This window comes from Myotis myotis, unplaced genomic scaffold, assembly GCF_014108235.1.
Source record: "Myotis myotis isolate mMyoMyo1 unplaced genomic scaffold, mMyoMyo1.p scaffold_m19_p_6, whole genome shotgun sequence".
Lineage (NCBI taxonomy): Eukaryota > Metazoa > Chordata > Mammalia > Chiroptera > Vespertilionidae > Myotis > Myotis myotis.
Window position 1 is genome coordinate 766,091 of NW_023416368.1, and position 17,754 is coordinate 783,844.

General features: G+C 65.8%; 1 protein-coding gene across 2 annotated transcripts; it reads right to left on the bottom strand.

Annotated features, from left to right (window-relative positions):
- Nucleotides 1-7,081: 7,081 nt before the first annotated feature.
- On the bottom strand, nucleotides 7,082-10,235 carry PSMG3 (proteasome assembly chaperone 3). Of its 2 annotated transcripts, none has more exons than XM_036314715.1 (3): nucleotides 10,163-10,235; nucleotides 8,037-8,279; nucleotides 7,082-7,536 (listed from the first exon to the last, which is right to left on the bottom strand). In XM_036314715.1, the coding sequence occupies exons 2-3, from the start codon at nucleotides 8,250-8,252 to the stop codon at nucleotides 7,384-7,386; spliced, it is 369 nt and encodes a 122-aa protein (XP_036170608.1). In that variant the 5' UTR covers nucleotides 8,253-8,279; nucleotides 10,163-10,235; the 3' UTR covers nucleotides 7,082-7,383. The 2 variants fall into 2 exon arrangements, with proteins under 2 accessions (XP_036170608.1, XP_036170609.1); XM_036314716.1 differs by lacking the exon at nucleotides 10,163-10,235 and adding an exon at nucleotides 9,758-10,003.
- Between the last annotated feature and the right edge of the window lie 7,519 nt (nucleotides 10,236-17,754).

Genomic DNA, 17,754 nt, shown 5'->3' on the forward strand with positions numbered 1-17,754 from the left:
GGGCGGGGCCGCCCTGCGCTCCTCCCCGTCCTCGCCCCGCCCCGCCCCGCCCCCGGCGGACACCGGATCCCTCGGGCTTTGCTCGGCGGCAGCTGGCTCGCCCGAACCCGCCAGCCGCCAGGTGCGCTCACCTGCCCGCGCCAGCTGGCCAGGCGGCTGCTCCGGCCCGGGACGGGGGTCCGGGTGGCGGAGCTGGGCTGGCGGCTCCCGCAGGGCAGGCCCCACGCGGGGCGGGGCGGGGTGGGCAGGGGACGGGGCTCCGGAGGAGACGGCGGTGACGCTTGCACCACATCGCGGCGCATTCAGTGCCTTGGAAACGGGTGAAATGTGTTCCGGAATCCCACCTCGGTTTAAAACCCCTTCCCCAAGGGGTGCCCTGGAAACGTTTCTGGGTTTGGGGGGGCAGGGAGTGACAGCCGGGGCACCCGACTCCCCGCGCCCAGCCCCCCCCCCAAGGTGCCAGCTCAGCCCTGGGGGGCGGGCGGGCGGGCGGGGGGGCCTCGGCTGGTCTTGGCCCTGCTCTGGTGACAGTGGGCTTGTGCGTCCTGGGTGCCCGAGGATGTCTGCTCTGTGGGGTCCGGGACCTCCCGCGCCCTGGGCACTAGGGGGCGCGCCCACAGCGCTGGGGTTGCTGGGCTCCTTTTAGAGGTGGGAACGGCGCCCAGGGAGGCTCATCGCTGTTCCCACGGTCCCCCAAGAACGCAGGAAGGCCCAGGGTGAGGCCTCCAACCCTGGAATGCACCCCCTGCTCCCCCACTCACAGCCCCCCGGGAGCCCCAGCCAGGGCACGCCAGCCCAGCCCCAACCCGCAGGGCCCCTCCAGCTCCGCCGCACCCTCCGCACCAGCGTCTCCCCGGCGGCCGCCTGTCCCACGTCTGTGTCACCGGCCCGCCGCCTGCCGTCCCCGCCCCGCTCCCGGGACCGCGCCACGGCCCACAGCGTGTGCAGGGAGCCGGCGTCCTGGGCGGGCTCCCACGAACCCAGCGGGGGGCGCTGTGGGCTCCCGCCTCCAGCCAGAGCGAGTGCCTCCCGGCGCCAAAGGGGCCACCCTGACCCTCCCGCCCCCCCCCCCCCCGCGCCCCAGGAACCCGCACAAGTTGTCCGGCTGCGCAGACCGGGGCTCAGGGGCCTCCAAGGGCGAAGACTCGGGGCAGGGGCAGGCTGTCCGGGACCGGGGACCCACTCGCTCGCCGGGCGGGGCGGCCAAGGTCTAGGTCCTTCCCAGGCGGACGCTGGGACCAGTGAGCACACAGCAGGGGCCACTGTGGTTCGATGCCGGGACTCCCAGCTGGGTCAGCAGGGCCACTCGGATGGCTCCGAGGGTGCTGGCTTCGCTCTGCGCTCTCTCTCCCTCCCTCCCTCTTAAAAAATATATTTTTATTGATTTCCGAGAGGAAGGGAGCGGGAGAGAGAAACATCAACGATGAGAATCATTGATCAGCTGCCTCCTGCACTTCCCACACTGGGACTGAGCCCACAGCCCAGACGTGTGCCCTGACCAGGACTCAAACCGGGACCTCCGGGTTCACAGGTCCACACTCGACCCCCGAGCCAGGCCGCGGGCAGCTTGCACTGTGCAGGAAGGTGGGCGGAGCCCTGGAGGCCTCCTGTCCCATAGCTCTGCCAGCGACGAGTGGGGGCGAGCGGATTTTTAAAAACTCTTTTTATTTATTATTATTTTAGGGGGCGAGGGGATTTTTAAAAACTATTTTTATTTATTATTATTTTAGGGGGCGAGGGGATTTTTAAAAACTCTTTTTATTATTATTTTAGGGGGCGAGGGGATTTTTAAAAACTATTTTTATTATTTTGTTTTAGGGGGTGAGGGGATTTTTAAAAACTATATTTATTATTTTGTTTTAGAGGGCTAGGGGATTTTTAAAAACTATTTTTATTATTTTTTGGGGGGGGGTGGTGAGGGGATTTTGACATCAGACTCAGCTGGTTTATGGTTCCCAAGGGTCCCTGGTTCCCGGGAAGGTTCTTCCGCTCCAGGCCACCCCTGATGGTGGAGGTCAGACCCAGTGTCCTCTGGGCTGTTCTCGCAGCTGTCCTCCCTGGCACATTCTTGTTTAGCCACCTCCTCCAGGAAGGCCTCCAGAGAGCCCTGCTCTGAAGCTTCCCCACTCCAGAGCCTCTTGCACACCTTGGGCAATGGCTTTGCCTCACGGGGCAGCTTTGGCTCCGGCTTGGCCCTTCCTGCCAGCACGGGCCTGGTGTGCCTTTCATAAACGCGGGCTCTGCTCAGCCACCTCACAGCCCGTGCTGCTGCGGGCCTCCGCTTTCTCTTTGTTGAGGTCAGTCTGGGGCCATCTGCCCCTCCCTGGGGTGGAGTATGCAGGTCTCTGCCATCACTGGGGGCCTGGCACACGCCCCCTTGCTGTGCCCTGAGCTCAGGGGAAGGTGGCGATGCTGTGGGTGGGTGAGGCGACCCTCCCTGGGGAGGGGGGGGGCCCGGCTGTGCCAAGCCCGCGCACAATGAAATCGAGGGGCCAGCCCCACACCATGGCAGTGTTAGCTGAGCCGATGTCCAGGAGGCTGGGGGGCGGCCGGCTGCTCTGCACCCTGGGACTCTCTGGCCGGGCGAGACCTTGGCCCTGGGCAGCTGGTGTCACGGCCCACACCCACTCGGGAGGTGGCCGGGCCGGCTGGGCCTGACTTTCCTGTCTGGGGCTGGACACGGACCAAGCCTGTCACAGGACAGACCTGCGGCCCAGATCCGGGCAGCGGGGGCCTCTGACCACTGTTTACTCTGAGCGGGTGGCCAGGCCCTGGCAGGTCCCAGGGCCTGGGGGGGTGCGAGAAGCTGCCAGCCAGTCCCAGACCGGAGTGCCCTCGTCCCAACACCTACCTGCCTTTCCCCCAGTGACCTACTGCCGCGGCCCTCGACGCTGGCACTGCACCTCCTTCCAGACCAGCGGGCCGTCGGGGGACATCTCTTCTCCCACGAGGGACAGGCCCCCCTTCCCCTGCCCCTGCCCCTTCCATGGCTGAGCTGCGCCCTGAACCGGCAGAGACAAGGCGGGGGCCATGGTGGCTTGTGGGCGATGACCCGACACCCTGCCTCCCCAGGCCCGCACGCCGGGGTGCTTTGCTCTCCCCTGGGTCCTCCCCTGCTGGTGCCAGGCAGGGGCAGGACGCATCGTTGAGCGTTTGTCCCGGCCACGCAAAGGCCATCGGCTCAGCTACCACCACCAGGGCGTGGGGCCGGGGCGAATGGACCAGGACTCAATGTCGGCCAGGGGCTCAGTGCTCAGGCCTCCGTCACCCCCATACCCGGGGGAACAGGAAGAGAGGGGAGGGGCAGTGGCTGGACCCAGGGCCCCTGCCTCCCAGCACTCCCTGCAGCACAGGGAAAGCCTGGAGGACAGCCCGGCCTGGCCACCCACCAGCCTGGGGACCCCAAGCCACTCCTCCCTCCCTCTGGGCTTCAAGGGGGTGGGGACCTGGGTCCTCCCAGCACTCCTTCTGGGGTCCCTCAGGCGGTGGGTGAGCAGGGAAGGATCGCCTCTTGGTGGTCAGGACTGACACTCCTCACCTGGGCCAGGGCACTGGACCCAGAGCCCGGGGTAGGACTCATGGGGGGACCCTGACCCACCAATCAGTGCCTGTGATATGACCTTGGGCAAACCACAGGCGATGGGAACCCCCAGGTGCAGCAGGTCAGCCTGTCAGAGCAGGGGCTCAGGGGGCTCCTGTCACCTCCTCCCGCAGGTGGTCACGGCCGGCTGGTGTTGCTCAGTGGTGTCGACCCCTACACCAGGAGGTCCCCGGTGGATGCAGTCAGCGCACAGGCCCGGGTTGTGGGCTCCATCCCCAGCGCGGGGCATGCAGGAGGCAGCCGATCCATGGCTCTCTCTCATCGATGTTCCTCTCCCTCTCCTTTCCATTTGGAGATATATATATATATATTTATTTATTTAAATATATACTTTTTATTTCAGGGAGGGAGAGGGAGAGAAACATCAATGATGAGAATCATGGATCAGCTGCCTCCTGCACGCCCCACACTGGGGATGGAGCCCACAACCAGGCATGAGCCCTGACCAGGAATCCAACCATGACCTCCTGGCTCATAGGTCGACGCTCCACTACTGAGCCACGCCAGCCGGCCCATTTTGATATTTATAACATCATTCGCAGGCCATACACAATTACCAACTTAACAATTAGCCCGTTATATTTAGTCAATCATTTTTCTTGTCCCTGAGCCATGGCCTGCGCTTCCCACTGAGCGGCCTGCCGGGTGCGCCCACTGCACCGTCGCTGCCGAGGAGCCTGGGGGAGCGGGAGGCAGGGCCGAGGCACAGACACAGGGATGGTCTCCCTGTGAGCCCTGCAGTGAGAGGTCTAGGGGGTCCCCCTGCCGGGGCACAGGGCTCAGCTGTGCCTAGAACCCGGTCAAAGCCCCAACAAGGGCGTCTATTTCCTGGGGTTGCTGCTCCCATGACAACAAATTGGCCTAAACCCACAGGAACACGTGCTCTCCCCGCTCTGGGGCCAGAATCTGAAATCAGGGCGTCTGGGGCTGTGCTCCCGTGGGGGGCTCCAGGGAGGGTCCTTCCTGCCTCTTCAGCTTCTGGGGGCTCCTGCCACATCCCTTCCATCTCGGCCTCCTTCCTCACGAGACCGCTCGTTTCACGTGTCTCCACCCCCTTACCCATGTGCTCACTTAGGCCAAACGTTTAACTAACTCACCCCTAATCCTTGGCAGGGCCAGAGCAGACAATTTCTGGGCCTTATGTGGCCCGTGGGCCGGATGTCCCCCACTCCTGCTCTACAATCAATAAAAACATAAAAGCGAAAAAAAGCTGGTCAGCTGCTGCCGCCGGAGGACTCAGGCCCAGCTGGCTCGTTCCGCCTGGTGTCCTGCCAGCCGGGCACGTCGTGGGTGGGCTCCTCTCCATTTCCAGGCCAAGGGACTGACCAGCCCAGCAAGCCCATCGACCCCCGACCTTGTTCCCTCCTCCTGTCCTTCCTGTCCTGCCCCTGCCGGCCCGCGTCCCTCCCAGGCCCGTTGCTGGGTCTCCAGGGAGAACCTGCGCGCCCTGGGCCGCTTGTACCTGCCCCTCAGGTGAGTCTGCTGCAGCCCTGGGTGCCCCTGGGGCCTTGGACACTCTGGTTACCAGCGGGCACCCTGGCTCCTTCAGGGACACGGCCTCTGGGGTGAGGCAGTGTGACCCTCAGAATTGCAAATGTGGGAGTTTTCCTCCAGGAGCCCCCACCCCATCGGGCTGCCTGGGGCTCAGCCTGGACACCACACCCCTCCCGTGTGCACATACACACACACATGCACAAATGTGAATGCACCCCCGCCCGCCACAGCTCACTTCCTTTGTGGCTCCCTGGGCCACTGCTCCACCCTGAGGTGTGAGGGTGCTGGGCCCACCTGGAGGCCCCGCCCTCTGCTGTCCTCACAGCAGCAGGGTGGCCCCTGGGGAAGCTCTGGCCTGTTCTGACCCAGACAACTCTCCAGGGCTGGCCAGCCCTCCCTGCCCAGGTGCACCTGGGCCACACCCTCCCCAGGCCCCACCTACTCCAAGACCAGTCCTCCCCCCCCCACCGTCCTGTGGGGGGGGGGGCACACGTTGGCCGTAGACCCCAACATCTCAGTGTGGGCTGTGTCTGGATCACTGACCAGGTGTGGCTTTGGGTGGCTGCTCCTCTGGCCTGTGTGGGTGAGGGTCTGAGGCCACTTCATAGGGTGAAGTGGGACAGTGCCTGTCACCCCCAGAGGGTGGCAGTCCCCCCCCTTCACAGGTCTGTTTCCGTTCTTCCCTCCGAGTGTTCTGCCCGGGAGCCTGAGGGTGTCTTGGGACAGCCCCTCCCACTGGTTGAAGGAGTGCCCACCTGCGGGAAAGTGGGGGGGGGGGGGATGAGCTCATTACCAGGAGGAGGCCCAGGCTGGGGGTGTGGGCCCAGCAGCAGGGAGGTGCTCCCCATCTGTGAAGTGGGTGCAAAGATCCTCAGGGTCCCAGACGGTGGGGGATGAAGATTAACAGAGGAAACCCACGAGTCGGGGCCTGGGTGCCGGTCCCCTGTGGGCCTGCGGCACCTGCTCAAGGGCTCGCTTCTGGGTTTTTCTCTTAAGAGACTTTCTCCTGGTTTCTCCCCCTCTCCCCTCTCCCTCCAGTGCCACGGTCCTCTGTCCTGTGCCGTCCTGCCCGGCCCTGGGCCCGCCACCTCTCCCCAGCGGTGAGGGACCTCCCCGTCCTGTGCAGCCCACCCTCGGGCTCTTGTGGGCTCACAGGAGACACGGCCTGTGGAGACGGCTGTCCCTGCCCCGACACTCAGGCGCCCGGCCAGCCCGCCTCTGCCCTGGGCGCTCAGGGTCCTGCTGGGGAGCATGCTCATCACAATGGCCTCACTTCTCACCCTGGTTGGTGTGGCTCAGTGGATAGAACGTCGGCCTGTGGACTGAAAGGTTCCAGGTTCAATTCTGGTCAAGGGCACACGCCTGGGTTGCAGGCTCGATCCCCAGTAGGGGGTGTGCAGGAGGCAGCTGATCCATGATTCTCTCTCATCACTGAAGTTTCTATTTCTCTCTCCCTCTCCTTCCCTCTCTGAAATCAGTAAAAATATATTAAAAGAAAAAAAAAAGTCCTCTCTCCCACTTCCCCGGGCTCAGAGCCTTCCACTCCTCACCACCTTTCCAGAGCCCGGGTCCTCACTGCCACCGAGCCGTGTCCCACGTGAGAGGGGCGTGGCCTGTTCCTGGCGAGGCCCTTGCAGCCTTGCTGAGCCCTTCCCACCTCCTCCCTTTGCTGAAACTCCCTCCCCTGGACGGTCCCCACCTGGCCTGCCCTGTCAGCCCTCCCCTGGCTGGTCCCATGCCTGTGCCCCCGGCCCATCGAGGTGACCACACACAACGAGATGGGAAGAATGGAATGGAGGTCAGCCCCCTGTCAGCCCCATCTCACTCAGAAGAGCCACAGGAGAAGCAAGATGAGGGCGAGACACAGCTCCCGGGCCCCTCACCGTGGGAACCAAGCCCCTGCGTCAGCCACTCAAGCTCCTGCCCCCGCAGGCCCACTGTGCCGAGGCTGGAGTCCACAGCTGTCAGGAGGGCGGGTGGGGCAGCTTGGATTCTGCACTTGTTTTAATACAAAAGCAATTCCCTCCACTGGCCGGGACCACACACTGAGGGCCAGGACTCCTTTCAATTCTCAAACCCACTGGGCCCTGGTGAGACCATCCCGACTCTCCCACGCACTCCCGCGCTCCCTCCCTCCAAGGTCAGGGTCAGAGGCCAAGCAGGAGTCTGGGGGGACACGCTCCTCTCCCCGCTCCTCTCCCCGGCTTCCAGGGCGCAGGAGGGGCTCCCAGCGAGTCCCTGCCTTCCCCCTGGTTCTGTGGAGCCACAGGTGCGGCTGCAAGTCCAGGTCACCACACCTGGCAGGTCTGAATCACCTCCTTCAAGGCCCGCAGCCCCTCCATGCTCCGGTCCTTCATGGCCATGGCTAGGAGGACGGCTCTGTTTCCGGCTTCTTGAGACACAAAGGTCACCAGGTTCTTTGCGAAGACGTGGATGAGAGGCTGGTGAAGGGAAGGGGAGAAAACCACGTCACATATGGCTTTTATGCCTGAAGTGTCCCCCAGGAGATCAGCACTCCAGGCATTCGCTATGACAGTAACTCCGAGCTCAGGGGCTCAGAACACGCCAGGCACCCCTTGGCCCCCCCCCCCCCGCAGAAGGCGTCACTGCCGCTGCCTCCTTGGTGCTTCTGGCTCCTGTCTGTCTGCTCTCTAACCCGGGAAGCTCCCGAAGGACAGGTCTGTGGCCGGACTCTGCCCAGGGGAGCATCTTCCCGGGACGGAGCATGGCGGCCACCGCACTGTCTCACCCCAGGGTCACACTTGGGGGGGGGGGGGGCGTGCTGCTTGCCTGCTGGGTAAGATGCTGAGGGGCTGGGAAAAGCACCCACCCCGGGCACACACCTCGCACCACGAAGACCCAGAAAACGCTGTCGCCCAGGTGGGGCTGCTGCCCCCCAACACTCCCTGTCACCTCCCCACGGAGTCCTCCCACCCATTACCTCGTCCTGCCCGAGAAGAACTTTGGTAGTGAGCGCGGGCTTGCTGATGTCACTGGTCACAGCGCTGGGCTCCAGGGCGACCAGGGTCCCCATCTTCCCGAACTGGGTCACCACCACCAGGATGTGGGTGCTGAAGGCCGTGCAGACCACCTGGGTGGGGACCCCACACACCACTTCCGTCTTCTGTTTGGACGTCACCACGGGCTTGCCCTCCATGGCTGAGTGCCTGCGATGGCGCCTTGGCTGACATGAGACAGGAAGGGGAGAGCAGAGACGGCGGCGCCGGTAAACGCGGGTAAACGCCGGTACTCGCCGCCTCCCACGACCACATCAAAATTACAACCAAAGCCCAGAACAACCTCATCAGGACCACCTGAACGCTGGCGGAATGGGAGCCCCACGGGGAGGGGAGGGGAGGGGAGGGCAGGGGAGGGCCGGGGAGGGGAGGGGAGAGGAGATGCGCTGACAGTGGTGGGGGTGGAGGCGTGGAAGGGGCGGGTCCCACCCCCTCGTGAGCCGTGTTTCCAGTCGGAAGGGATGTCTTGGCTGCAGAGGCCGCCCGTAAGGAGCAAGGGGTCCCGGCCCCTCACCGGCCCCCAGCTGGGTTCCACGGCTGGAAGTCCCTGTAACTACGGGCTGAAGGACCCAGCGGGGATTGGAGCTCCGTGACATGGAGGCTGCTGCAGACCCAGGCATTCCATTTGAGAGGCCGGTGCACTATCTCACTCCTACTCCCAGCACCGGGCGGCTTTGGGGACCCAGACACAAACCGTGTGTGTGTGGGGGGCTGGATTGTCTGGCATTGGGCAGGGGTGGCTTCCTCCTGGGGTGCTCACAGGGGTCACTGTTCCTGCGCTGGGACCTCCCCTGCTGCAGGGTGACTGGCACCCGTATCTGTCTCCCCGGCCGGGCCCACCCGCTCGCCCCCCCTGCGATTCCCTGAGGCCCCGCCCAAGCTGTTTGCTGCACTTTTCCATGTGAACGGCCTGTCCTGGCTCAGGCTTCAGCCTTCGCTAAAACCTCTCAGACGAGCTGCAGCGGGCGACAGCGTGCCCCAAGCCTATCGCTAGAAGGCCCAGACCCGGCTCTAGCGCCAGCCTGCCTTGCTTCACAGCGGGGCCTCACCCGGGCACCCCCAAGCCCGTCCAAGGTCTGAAGCTCTCTCTGTAGCTTCTGCCAGGTGGCCTCGGCCAGTGGCTGACCTTGCGCCCAGGGCACAGCTTCCGACCACAGCAGGTGACAGCTCCACACACCGTGAGCCCCACACTCGGGGGGAGACTCAGGGAGCACAAAGCCCCACCAGAGCAAGGCCTGCTCCACGGGGTGCCTCCTGCACAGCAGCTCTCCCGCTGTGGCCACAGCCGGTCCTCGCAGCCAGCGGGCCTGGTGGTCAATCCTCCCTGGACGCCCGCAGCAGCCAAGGCTCAGCTACAAGCCTGTGCACACAGCCCACAGGGGGCGCCAGAGAGCCCAGCTCAGGTGCCGGGAGCCTGAGCCACTGGGCCCTGCGGGGCACCTGCTGCACCGGCCACCCTGCCAGCTCCGGGCGACACAGCAGCTCCACCCCGCACACGGGAGGGGCACGGGGCGGAAGAGGTCAGCCAAGGGTCCGACCTACGGGCACCGACTGCAGGGTGGTGTGGGCGGGGCGATGGGGCAGCAAGAAGGCACATCCGTAAAGCTCTCGGCAACAGAGACTTAGAAACAAAATAAACACGTGCCTGTTAAAAAAAAAGCAGGAACGGAGGGAGCTTGGAGAAAGGGAGGAAAAGAGCAAGTCGACCCGCGTCAGCGCCGCCTCGGGCTCCGGGCAGCAGGACCGGATGCAGGGTCGCCACGCGGGCCGCCCCGGGCCTCCCGGATCCGGACTGGCGCACACGTCCGCACCGACAGGCCGGCGAGAGGCTGCCCGCCCGCCCGCGCCCCGGCCTCTAGAGGCGGGCGAGGGGCCGCATTCGCTCCCCGAGCCGCACCTCCACGGCTGCCGCCGCTCCGCACCCCGGGCGGCCCACCCAGCGGGCGGCCTTCGGCGCTGCCACCGCCGCCCCCGGAGGCTTAGTTCCTGCGTTTGGGGAGGCGGCCCGCCAGCCGGGCGCAGACCCCGCAGGCCGACCACTGGGACTCACCTCGCTCACCGCGCCCGGAAGTGACGCAGGGCGACGCGGACCTGCCCCCTAGGCCCCGCCCCACGGATCTGCCGGAAGTGCAATCTGCAGGGCTTCCGGTCCCCTGGCCGAGCCTTCCGGCCTGTGAGTAGCTGGGGGTGAACAGCTGGGTTCCGGCTCCCGGGAAACGCCCGGATGGGCGCCAGTGAACCCGGTGCCGGGCCTTCGGGGCCAGGGGGGCGTGTGCGCTGCTGTTTCTAAGGTGTGTTCGCCTGGACGCACGAGGACCGGGGACGGGCAGCTGTGGCAGCGGCCAGCCCTGCCTGCAGCCGGAGCCCCGGGGCGGGAGCTGCGCGGCTGGGACTCGGGGCCAGTCGCCCCCTCGAGCCCCGTCGGTGTGCGGGATGCTGCACGGGCCTCTGCGCACCGCTCAGCCCCAGCCGCCAGGGCCCCGGGGCCGGCGGGCAGGTTACTCAGAGGAAACACCAGGGTGAGGGGGTTCTCGCCAGACCAGCCAGAGGGGTTCAGGCCCAGGTGACCTGGACCCCCTTCCCCGGGGAGGGTGGGCAGATACGGAGGCCGGGGCTTCTTGCTGAAACTGGAAAATGCAGAAACAACACCGACGCCCAAAAGTGCAGGCCTCGTGGCAGTCGAGTCGGGGAGCCTCGTGGGGTGGGGCCCCTCCAGCGGGCGGGGTCTGTGGGCGCCCGCCCCCCGCCACCTGGTGGCCTTGCACCCCCGGGCAGAGGACAGCTCCCACCCTGAGGCCCCCAGCGCGGGCCAGGCGGGGTAAGTGCTTTATTAGTGGCTCCGTCACAGCCCCGCCGAGTAGGGAGCTGACGGCGCTGACCAGGGCTGATCGGGCTTCCAGCCTTTCCCGCCCTCGTTTTTACAGGTTTTTATGCTCTTCAGCCTCCCGTGCACCAGGCGTTTGGCCGGAGCGCGGGCCGCCGGCTGAGCTGTCAGTCCAGGACGAGGTAGTGAAAGGGGATTTGATGGGTGCACCTGGCGCCTTGAGCAGGAGACCTAAGTCCAGCTAGTGGTCCTCCCCCGCCCCCCTCCCCCCTCCCCCGTCCTCGCCATCTCGCAGGGTCGGTGTTTGGTGGCTAAGGCTCGTCTGGACCCCCGTGCCGCCCGCGCGCCAGTCCTCTTGTGCCTCTGCTGCCCCCGTCACTCTCCGGCCGCTTCCCAGGCATGATTCGTGGTGCAGGAGGGGGACATCTGGGGGGCGGGGGGCGGGGGGCAGCCGGGCCTTCCCGGTGGCATCTGTCAGCTCCCTGTGTCCCTGATGGGCCTAAAGCAGCGTTGCCTGAGCTGCAGGCACTGATTCTGCTGGTAGTGAGAGCTGTCTTCCCGTGGGGCTTTCAGAACTTTACCCTTAATTACGGGTCACACATGCCCAGGTAAAGGGGGGGAGGGACCCCCCAGACGCCCCCCCACACACAACCTCCCTTTCTCCTAATGTTACAGGCAGGGTGGGGAGTCATGTGCTGACACCACAGCAGTTTGGGCCTTGAGACTCTTCCTCGCGGGTTAACACAACACCCCTCGCACCCCACGCTCAGAGGCCTTTCCGTCAGGGCGCATCCCGCCCCCCAGCCCACAGCACCTCCCCGGGGGAGCCCCGGCACCCCAGTATGTTTACTCCCGTTCTGCTGACTTAACTCCTGTACAGCCCGAGTCTAGTCCAGTGAAGGCTGCTCCCTCCAGCGACTCGTGGCGGCCCGCGGAGAAGGCACGCGTTCCAAACACCGTCGCAGCAGCCGTGCAGGTGGCGGGCCAGGCCTGAGCGCACACGCCGTGTGGCCTTCGTGCGTGGCCTCGTGTCCGGCTTCTTTCGCTCAGCGTCATGCTTTCCTTTTGAAATAGGTTTTTATTGATTTCAGGGAGAGGAAGGGTGAGGGGGGGAGAGAGAAACATTGACCTGCTGCCCCCTGCACGCCCCCTGCTGGGGGTCGAGCCGGCCACCAGGCCCGTGCTGTGATGGGAATCAAACCAGCGACCCGGAGCTCGGGATGACGTTCACCCCCTGAGCCTCGCCAGCGGCCTCAGCATCATGTTTTTGGGGTTCGTCGACGTGTCAGAGGGTCTCGCCTTTGGAGGGACTGGTTCCTGCCTGCTGAGTAGCCGGGAGGTTCGCTGACATCACGGTGGCAAGGGGGCCTCCCCGCGGGCCGACGCCCATTTAATAGCGTCCCCCCCTAAGGTCTCTGTCTGCACGCAGGCCCCCTGCAGGGGCACCGGGACCGGGGGTGGCCGTTACCAGGCGGCCTGGGTCCCGGGTCCCCTCGGCTGGTCTGTAAGTGTCAGAGCAGCCTCCGCCGCCCGTTCAGGCCCCGGGGTCCATCCCACCGCCCGTCCCTGGAGAAAGGTGATGGTAGAAGCGGGGTCCCCTGTATCAGGAAATAAATGCATGCGCGAGTGTGGGAAGCAGAGGCAGCAGGTGGGGCGGGGGCTGAGGCCACTCTCCCTGCTATGTGCCCCCATCTCCCCGGGCAGCTCTGCTGGGGAGGAGGGACGTCCGTGTGGCTTGCCCAGCCTGGTCGTCGCCCTCCTGGGCCGCTGCCCGTGTGACTGGCTGTGCCCCCAGCAGAGCCTCTGGTCACAGGGGCACGGGGTGACTAGCGCAGAAGTGGAAGCGCAGCACAGGGTCTGACGGCTCCGTCGCAGCAGCTGCCTCGACGCCCAGGTATCGGGAAGGTAGCCAGCGAGCCAGGAATTTTCCCCAAGGAAGATTGTCTATGTGGCGAGGGGGGGGGGTAAGAATGTAACTGCCACTGAGGTTTTCTTGGAGAAAAAGGATTAAAGGCAGCCAACTGAAAAGCACGTGTATTTTAATACAAAACAGACCCTGGGTCTCTGAAATGCAAATGTTCCCCAAGGGAAATTAACAAAACCGCTAAAACCCAGCCCAGTTTCCAGGGACCCGGGGAGCAGTTCATCCAAAGGGGAGCGGCCGCCCAGGAGGCGTCCTGCCCCCGGGTGGTGTCCCGCCGGGTGTGGGCCTGCCCGGCCGGCGTGGGCGGGACCCCCGTGGGCGGACCGAGCGCCTGCACGGGGACTGTGTGTCACAGGAGGATGTTAATTAACATCACACAGTAAACAACGAAAATCCTGCTCCCAGCTCCATCCGGGTCCAAACCCGGGCGCTGGGCTGTCACTCTTCCTCTGCCCGCCCCGCCCACCCACGGGCACCCCAGAGCGAGGCCCTGCCCCCTTGGGAACGTCCGCTGCGTGGCACTCACGCCTCCTGCCGTTGGCTCAGCTCTTTTTTAGTTTTAATAAATTTTTATTGATTTCAGAGAGGAAGGGAGAGAGAGAGAATCATGGATCGGCTGCCACCCGCACGCCCCCCACTGGGGGTCAAGCTCACAACCCGGCCTGTGCCCTTGACCGGAACCCAACCTGGGACCCTTCAGTCCGCAGGCTGACGCTCTATCCACCGAGCCACACCAGCCAGGGCTGCTCAGTTCTTTAATAAAGGAAACTTCAGTCCACGTGCAATTCCTGAAAGCCTTTCTTTCAACTTTTTAAATTCTTGCTTCCCCTGGAAGGAAGCCACCCCACACAGGGCTGTGGAGCCCACAGCGAAGGAGCCAGACCACCCGGGGCCCGCATGCACCCTCTTGTCTCCTACGAGGAGGGGACAGAAGCCGGGGCTGCTGGCCAGGGGCCATGACAAACGCCTGCTGACCGGGGGGCATTCACGTGGGCAAAGCAAGGGGGGTGGGGTGGGGAGGGGAGGGGAGGGAGCAACCAGGCCCTGCCCGGCTCTGGCTCTCACCAGCCAGCCGCCTGGGACAGCTCCTCCCCCAGCCCGGCCTCCGTGGCCGCAGTCTGTGAAATGGGAGACACCTGCTTGGTCACCCACTCAGTGAGCGCCCCCTGCTGGGTGCTGGTCTGGGCCCACCTCCCCCAGACATGACGACGAGCAAACAGCTTCGGGTCCCAGGAGAGAACGGGAGAACCCTCCTGCCACAGACGGGACAGGCAAGGGCTGCAGAGTGTGTGTGTGTGTGTGTGTGTGTGTGTGTGTGTGTGTGAGAGAGAGAGAGAGAGAGAGAGAGAGAGAGAGAGAGAAGCCTCCTAGGAAAACCTCCTAGGCAGAGGTCGGCCGCGTCCTGGAAACACAGGCCCCGGTGCCGTCTGTGAGCCGGGCGGACGCTGTCCCAGAGCCATGGGGGGTTAGTGGGACTTGTGTTTCGTTTTTCCACGTCGACGCGCGGCTTGTACTTTGCTGTAGCCAGTGGCACCCTTTACGTTTATGATCAGAAGGAAGAGGCAGGCAGGAAGGAGAGGGCCTTGCAGCAGGGACTTGCCCCGTGGAGGCCACCCTGGCCCAGGCGGGCGCGAGGTGGGTCTCGGCCTGGGGACCGGGAGGAGGGCTGTGCCGGGAGCTGCAGGGCGGTCCTGGTCCCAGGGCCGGCGGGCGGGCCGGCGGGCGGCAGCTGTGCTGCCAGACAACCCCGCTGGGGGGCGGCGGAGGCCACCGAATGCTCCGGTGGAGCAGGCCCGGCTGAGCCGGTGTGGACGGAACCAGGCGTCCTGACTCCTCGCCGCCCGCCGCCCCGGGAGGGGCTGTCCTGCCCCCTCGTCCTTGGCCCGGCCCCTCCCTGCGTCCCCGAGGCACAGCTCCGTTTACTCCGACCCCGTCACTAGCGCCCGCGGAAGGGCCTCCACCCCCGACGGCCCCGCGTGGGGCAGGGCGGACCCGACCTTGCCCAGCAGGTCCCTCCTGGGTCACAGGTCTCAGGCAGGTGGGTGTGAGGTGGTGCCTCTGGGCGTGGGGGTCACGGGGAGGGCACGCGTCTGCCACCAGCACCTGCTGCCTCCTTGTCTGGCCCGGCCGCCCGCACCCTGCACCCTGCGCGCCCGCGGCTGCGCCCCTGCCCCCCCCCCCCCCCGTTCGCCCCACGTGTGTCTGGCGCCCTCGGCATCCCCAGGGCCGAGGCCCCCGAGGCGCACGGGAGCGGAGTGCCGGAACCGGAGGGAAGAGCGGGCATCGGGCTTAAACTCGTTAAACCCATGGGCCCTGGGAGCAGCGTCTGCGCCGGCCGCGTAATCTCGTTGGGCCGCGGGTAATTTGTTTAGCTGTGCTGATCGCTGAAGGTTAATTCAATTGGACTCGGTTATTTATTTGCACCCGGATTTGCTAAGTGCCTTTGGAGGGACAGGAGGGCTTCATCCGAGCGGCTTCGCCAGGGGCCAGCCCTGCCTGGGGGACCCTCCCTCCGCCCCTCTCCCCACACCTGCCCTCCTGCAGGTGCGCACGTGGCTGGGGTCCTTCTGTGGCCCCCAAGGGCGTGAGGCGATGGGACGCCTGGGGCGCCTCATCCACATGTCACCCCTCCCCAGCCGCCCGCCCCTCTGCGGCCCGCCTCTTCCTCAGGCGTCAGCCCAGCCCGCCGCCCCGGGCCTCCCCGCACAGCTCCCCTCTCATCGCCAGGACGGCTCACTTGCAGGTTAAGTTGCACCTGGTGTTCTCGGAATCCACGCTTGCCCTCAGCTCTCCAGGCTTCTCAGCTGTCTCCTGCCTCTCACTTCAGGAGGAGGGAGCTGGAGGGAGCGGGGGGAGGGGCTGGGGAAGGGGTCCCAGGACAGCCCCCTGACCTCACCTGCCCCCAGCCCACAGGGGCACCGGCTGGGGGCACCCTCCCTCCACCCACACGGAGCTGGCTGAGAGCGCGGGACAAAGGCCCGCCCCAGGCCTGCCGGCCACCCCTCCAAAGGCCTTCCACACCCCAACCTGCCCACCTCACGTCCTGTGCCGGGCACTCAGCAGGTCCCAGGGGTGGAGCTACGCTCTGGACAGTGTCTCGTTCAGAAGATCTGAGTTGGCCCCTATGAGCCCTCTTTACAGGTGAGAAAACCGAGGCTCCGGAAGCAGGCCTCTGAGCGGATGCTGTGCGCTGACCCGTGGGCCCAGCGCTCATCCCACACGGAGGACGTTGTGGCCACACGGAGCATCAGCCTCCCCCACGCTCCCCTACGCTCCCCCCACCCTCGGGTCACAGCCTGAGGTCCTGAGGCATCAAGAATGATCCCCTGACGTCCTGCCCCAGGGCTGAGCCCTGAACCCTGAGGCCTTGGGGCCAGGAGGAGGGAGGGCCTCGCCCGGATCAGAGCTGGGAGGTCTGCCTGGGCCTCGGAGCTGCTCCATGGAGCTCAGAGCCAGGGACAAAGTGGGGCGACCAGGGTCTGAGTGAGAAGGGAGTTTCTCCACCCGCTTTGGGCCTGGGTAGCACCTCAGGGCCCGGCAGTGGTGGCCCGAGTCTCGCTGAGTGTGGGGCCGGGGGAACCCGATGGACTGGGCAGCGAAGGGCACCTGGACCCGGGGATGGGAAAGCAGGGAGGTGGGGAGGGGAGGAGCCAGCGACCTCGCCCATGCAGCATCCGTGGGGGGGGACCCGGGAGTATGTGGGAGGCTGAGCCCGCAGCCCCGCCCCTCCTAACAGGACACAGGGCGAGGGGGCGGGCAGGCTCCTGCTGCGCGTGCCCCTGTGGATGCTCAGTGCACCCAGATGTCCCTCGGGCCCCACCGCCAGTCCTGGGAGACCGGCCAACCGCAGAAGCGCTATCGCTACCGGGACAAGGAGGCCACAGCCTGGGAGGCCCTGTGACCGGCCAGCGGGCTTGAGAGGACGAGGAGCAGCCGCCCTCGTGAGCAGCAGCTGGACGCCCGCCCCCCTCCCCCCTGCAGAGCCCGACTTGGCAGGCGTGGTGGCTCCCAGTCGGGGAGAAGCGGCCGTTCTGCCTGGGATCACGAGGCGGATTTGCACTCCACTGGCGGAGAGAAGGTGCAAATGTGATTCCTCGCAGCTGCGGCGGGAGGACGTGCAGGGAGGACGAGAGGCGAGGGTTCGTTTTCAGGCAGAAGCGCACGCTCGCTCCCCGGAGCCCGTCGGCCGCGGCACTCAGAGGCCGAGGGAGCATGAGGCCCTGCTCCCCTGGACGAGGCCCCTGAGCAGAGCTGCCCTATCTGCTTGAATACCTCAGCTGCTGGGGCCCCGCCCTAACTGTGCGGAGGTGACAAAGCCAGGCCTGTCCTGGTTACAGGGAAGGTGCTGTGGGAGCGGGGAGCTGCGAGCGTCTATTGGGGCGCAGGCTCTGGGGGGACGGAGGTGGCAGAGTGATGCCCGAGGAGCAGAATGCGGCACGTTGCCGGCCCGTGGCTGTCGCTGCACAACCTCCGGCGGCTCCGGGGAAAGCAGGCTGAGCAGGGCCTCGTCCCGACCGTCAGGAACCCGACAGGCGCGTGGCCGAGCGGCGGCCGAGCTGCAGGGCCTTGCTGGGTGGCCAGGGCATGGGCACCGGACTCGCGCCACAGCCAGCTGTGCCCAGGGCCCCATTGCCTGACTGGTCAGTGCGGTCGTGACGAGAGTGTCCTTGCCCCTGGGGGCGACAGCAGACAGTTCCAACGTCACCCTTCCCTCCCAGCCGCCCGGCCACCTGGTCTACCCTTCATGTCCAGGGGGAAGCGCAGGCCCTCGAGGCTGAGGGAGTCCGGAGCTGGTCCTTGCCCCGCCCTGAGGCAGCTGTGTGCCCCTCTGTGCCCCTCTGTGCCCCTCGCCATCTCCAGCCACGGAGCTGGGCCCACGTGGAGAGGGCACCCC

Bases quoted from the DNA above. Each gene is read 5' to 3' on its own strand.
- PSMG3 (XM_036314715.1), bottom strand. From the start codon at position 8,252: ATGGAGGGCAAGCCCGTGGTGACGTCCAAACAGAAGACGGAAGTGGTG. The intron at 7,537-8,036 runs GTAATGGGTGGG...TCCCTTCACCAG, and splicing joins TTCTTCTCGGGCAGGACGAG to CCTCTCATCCACGTCTTCGC.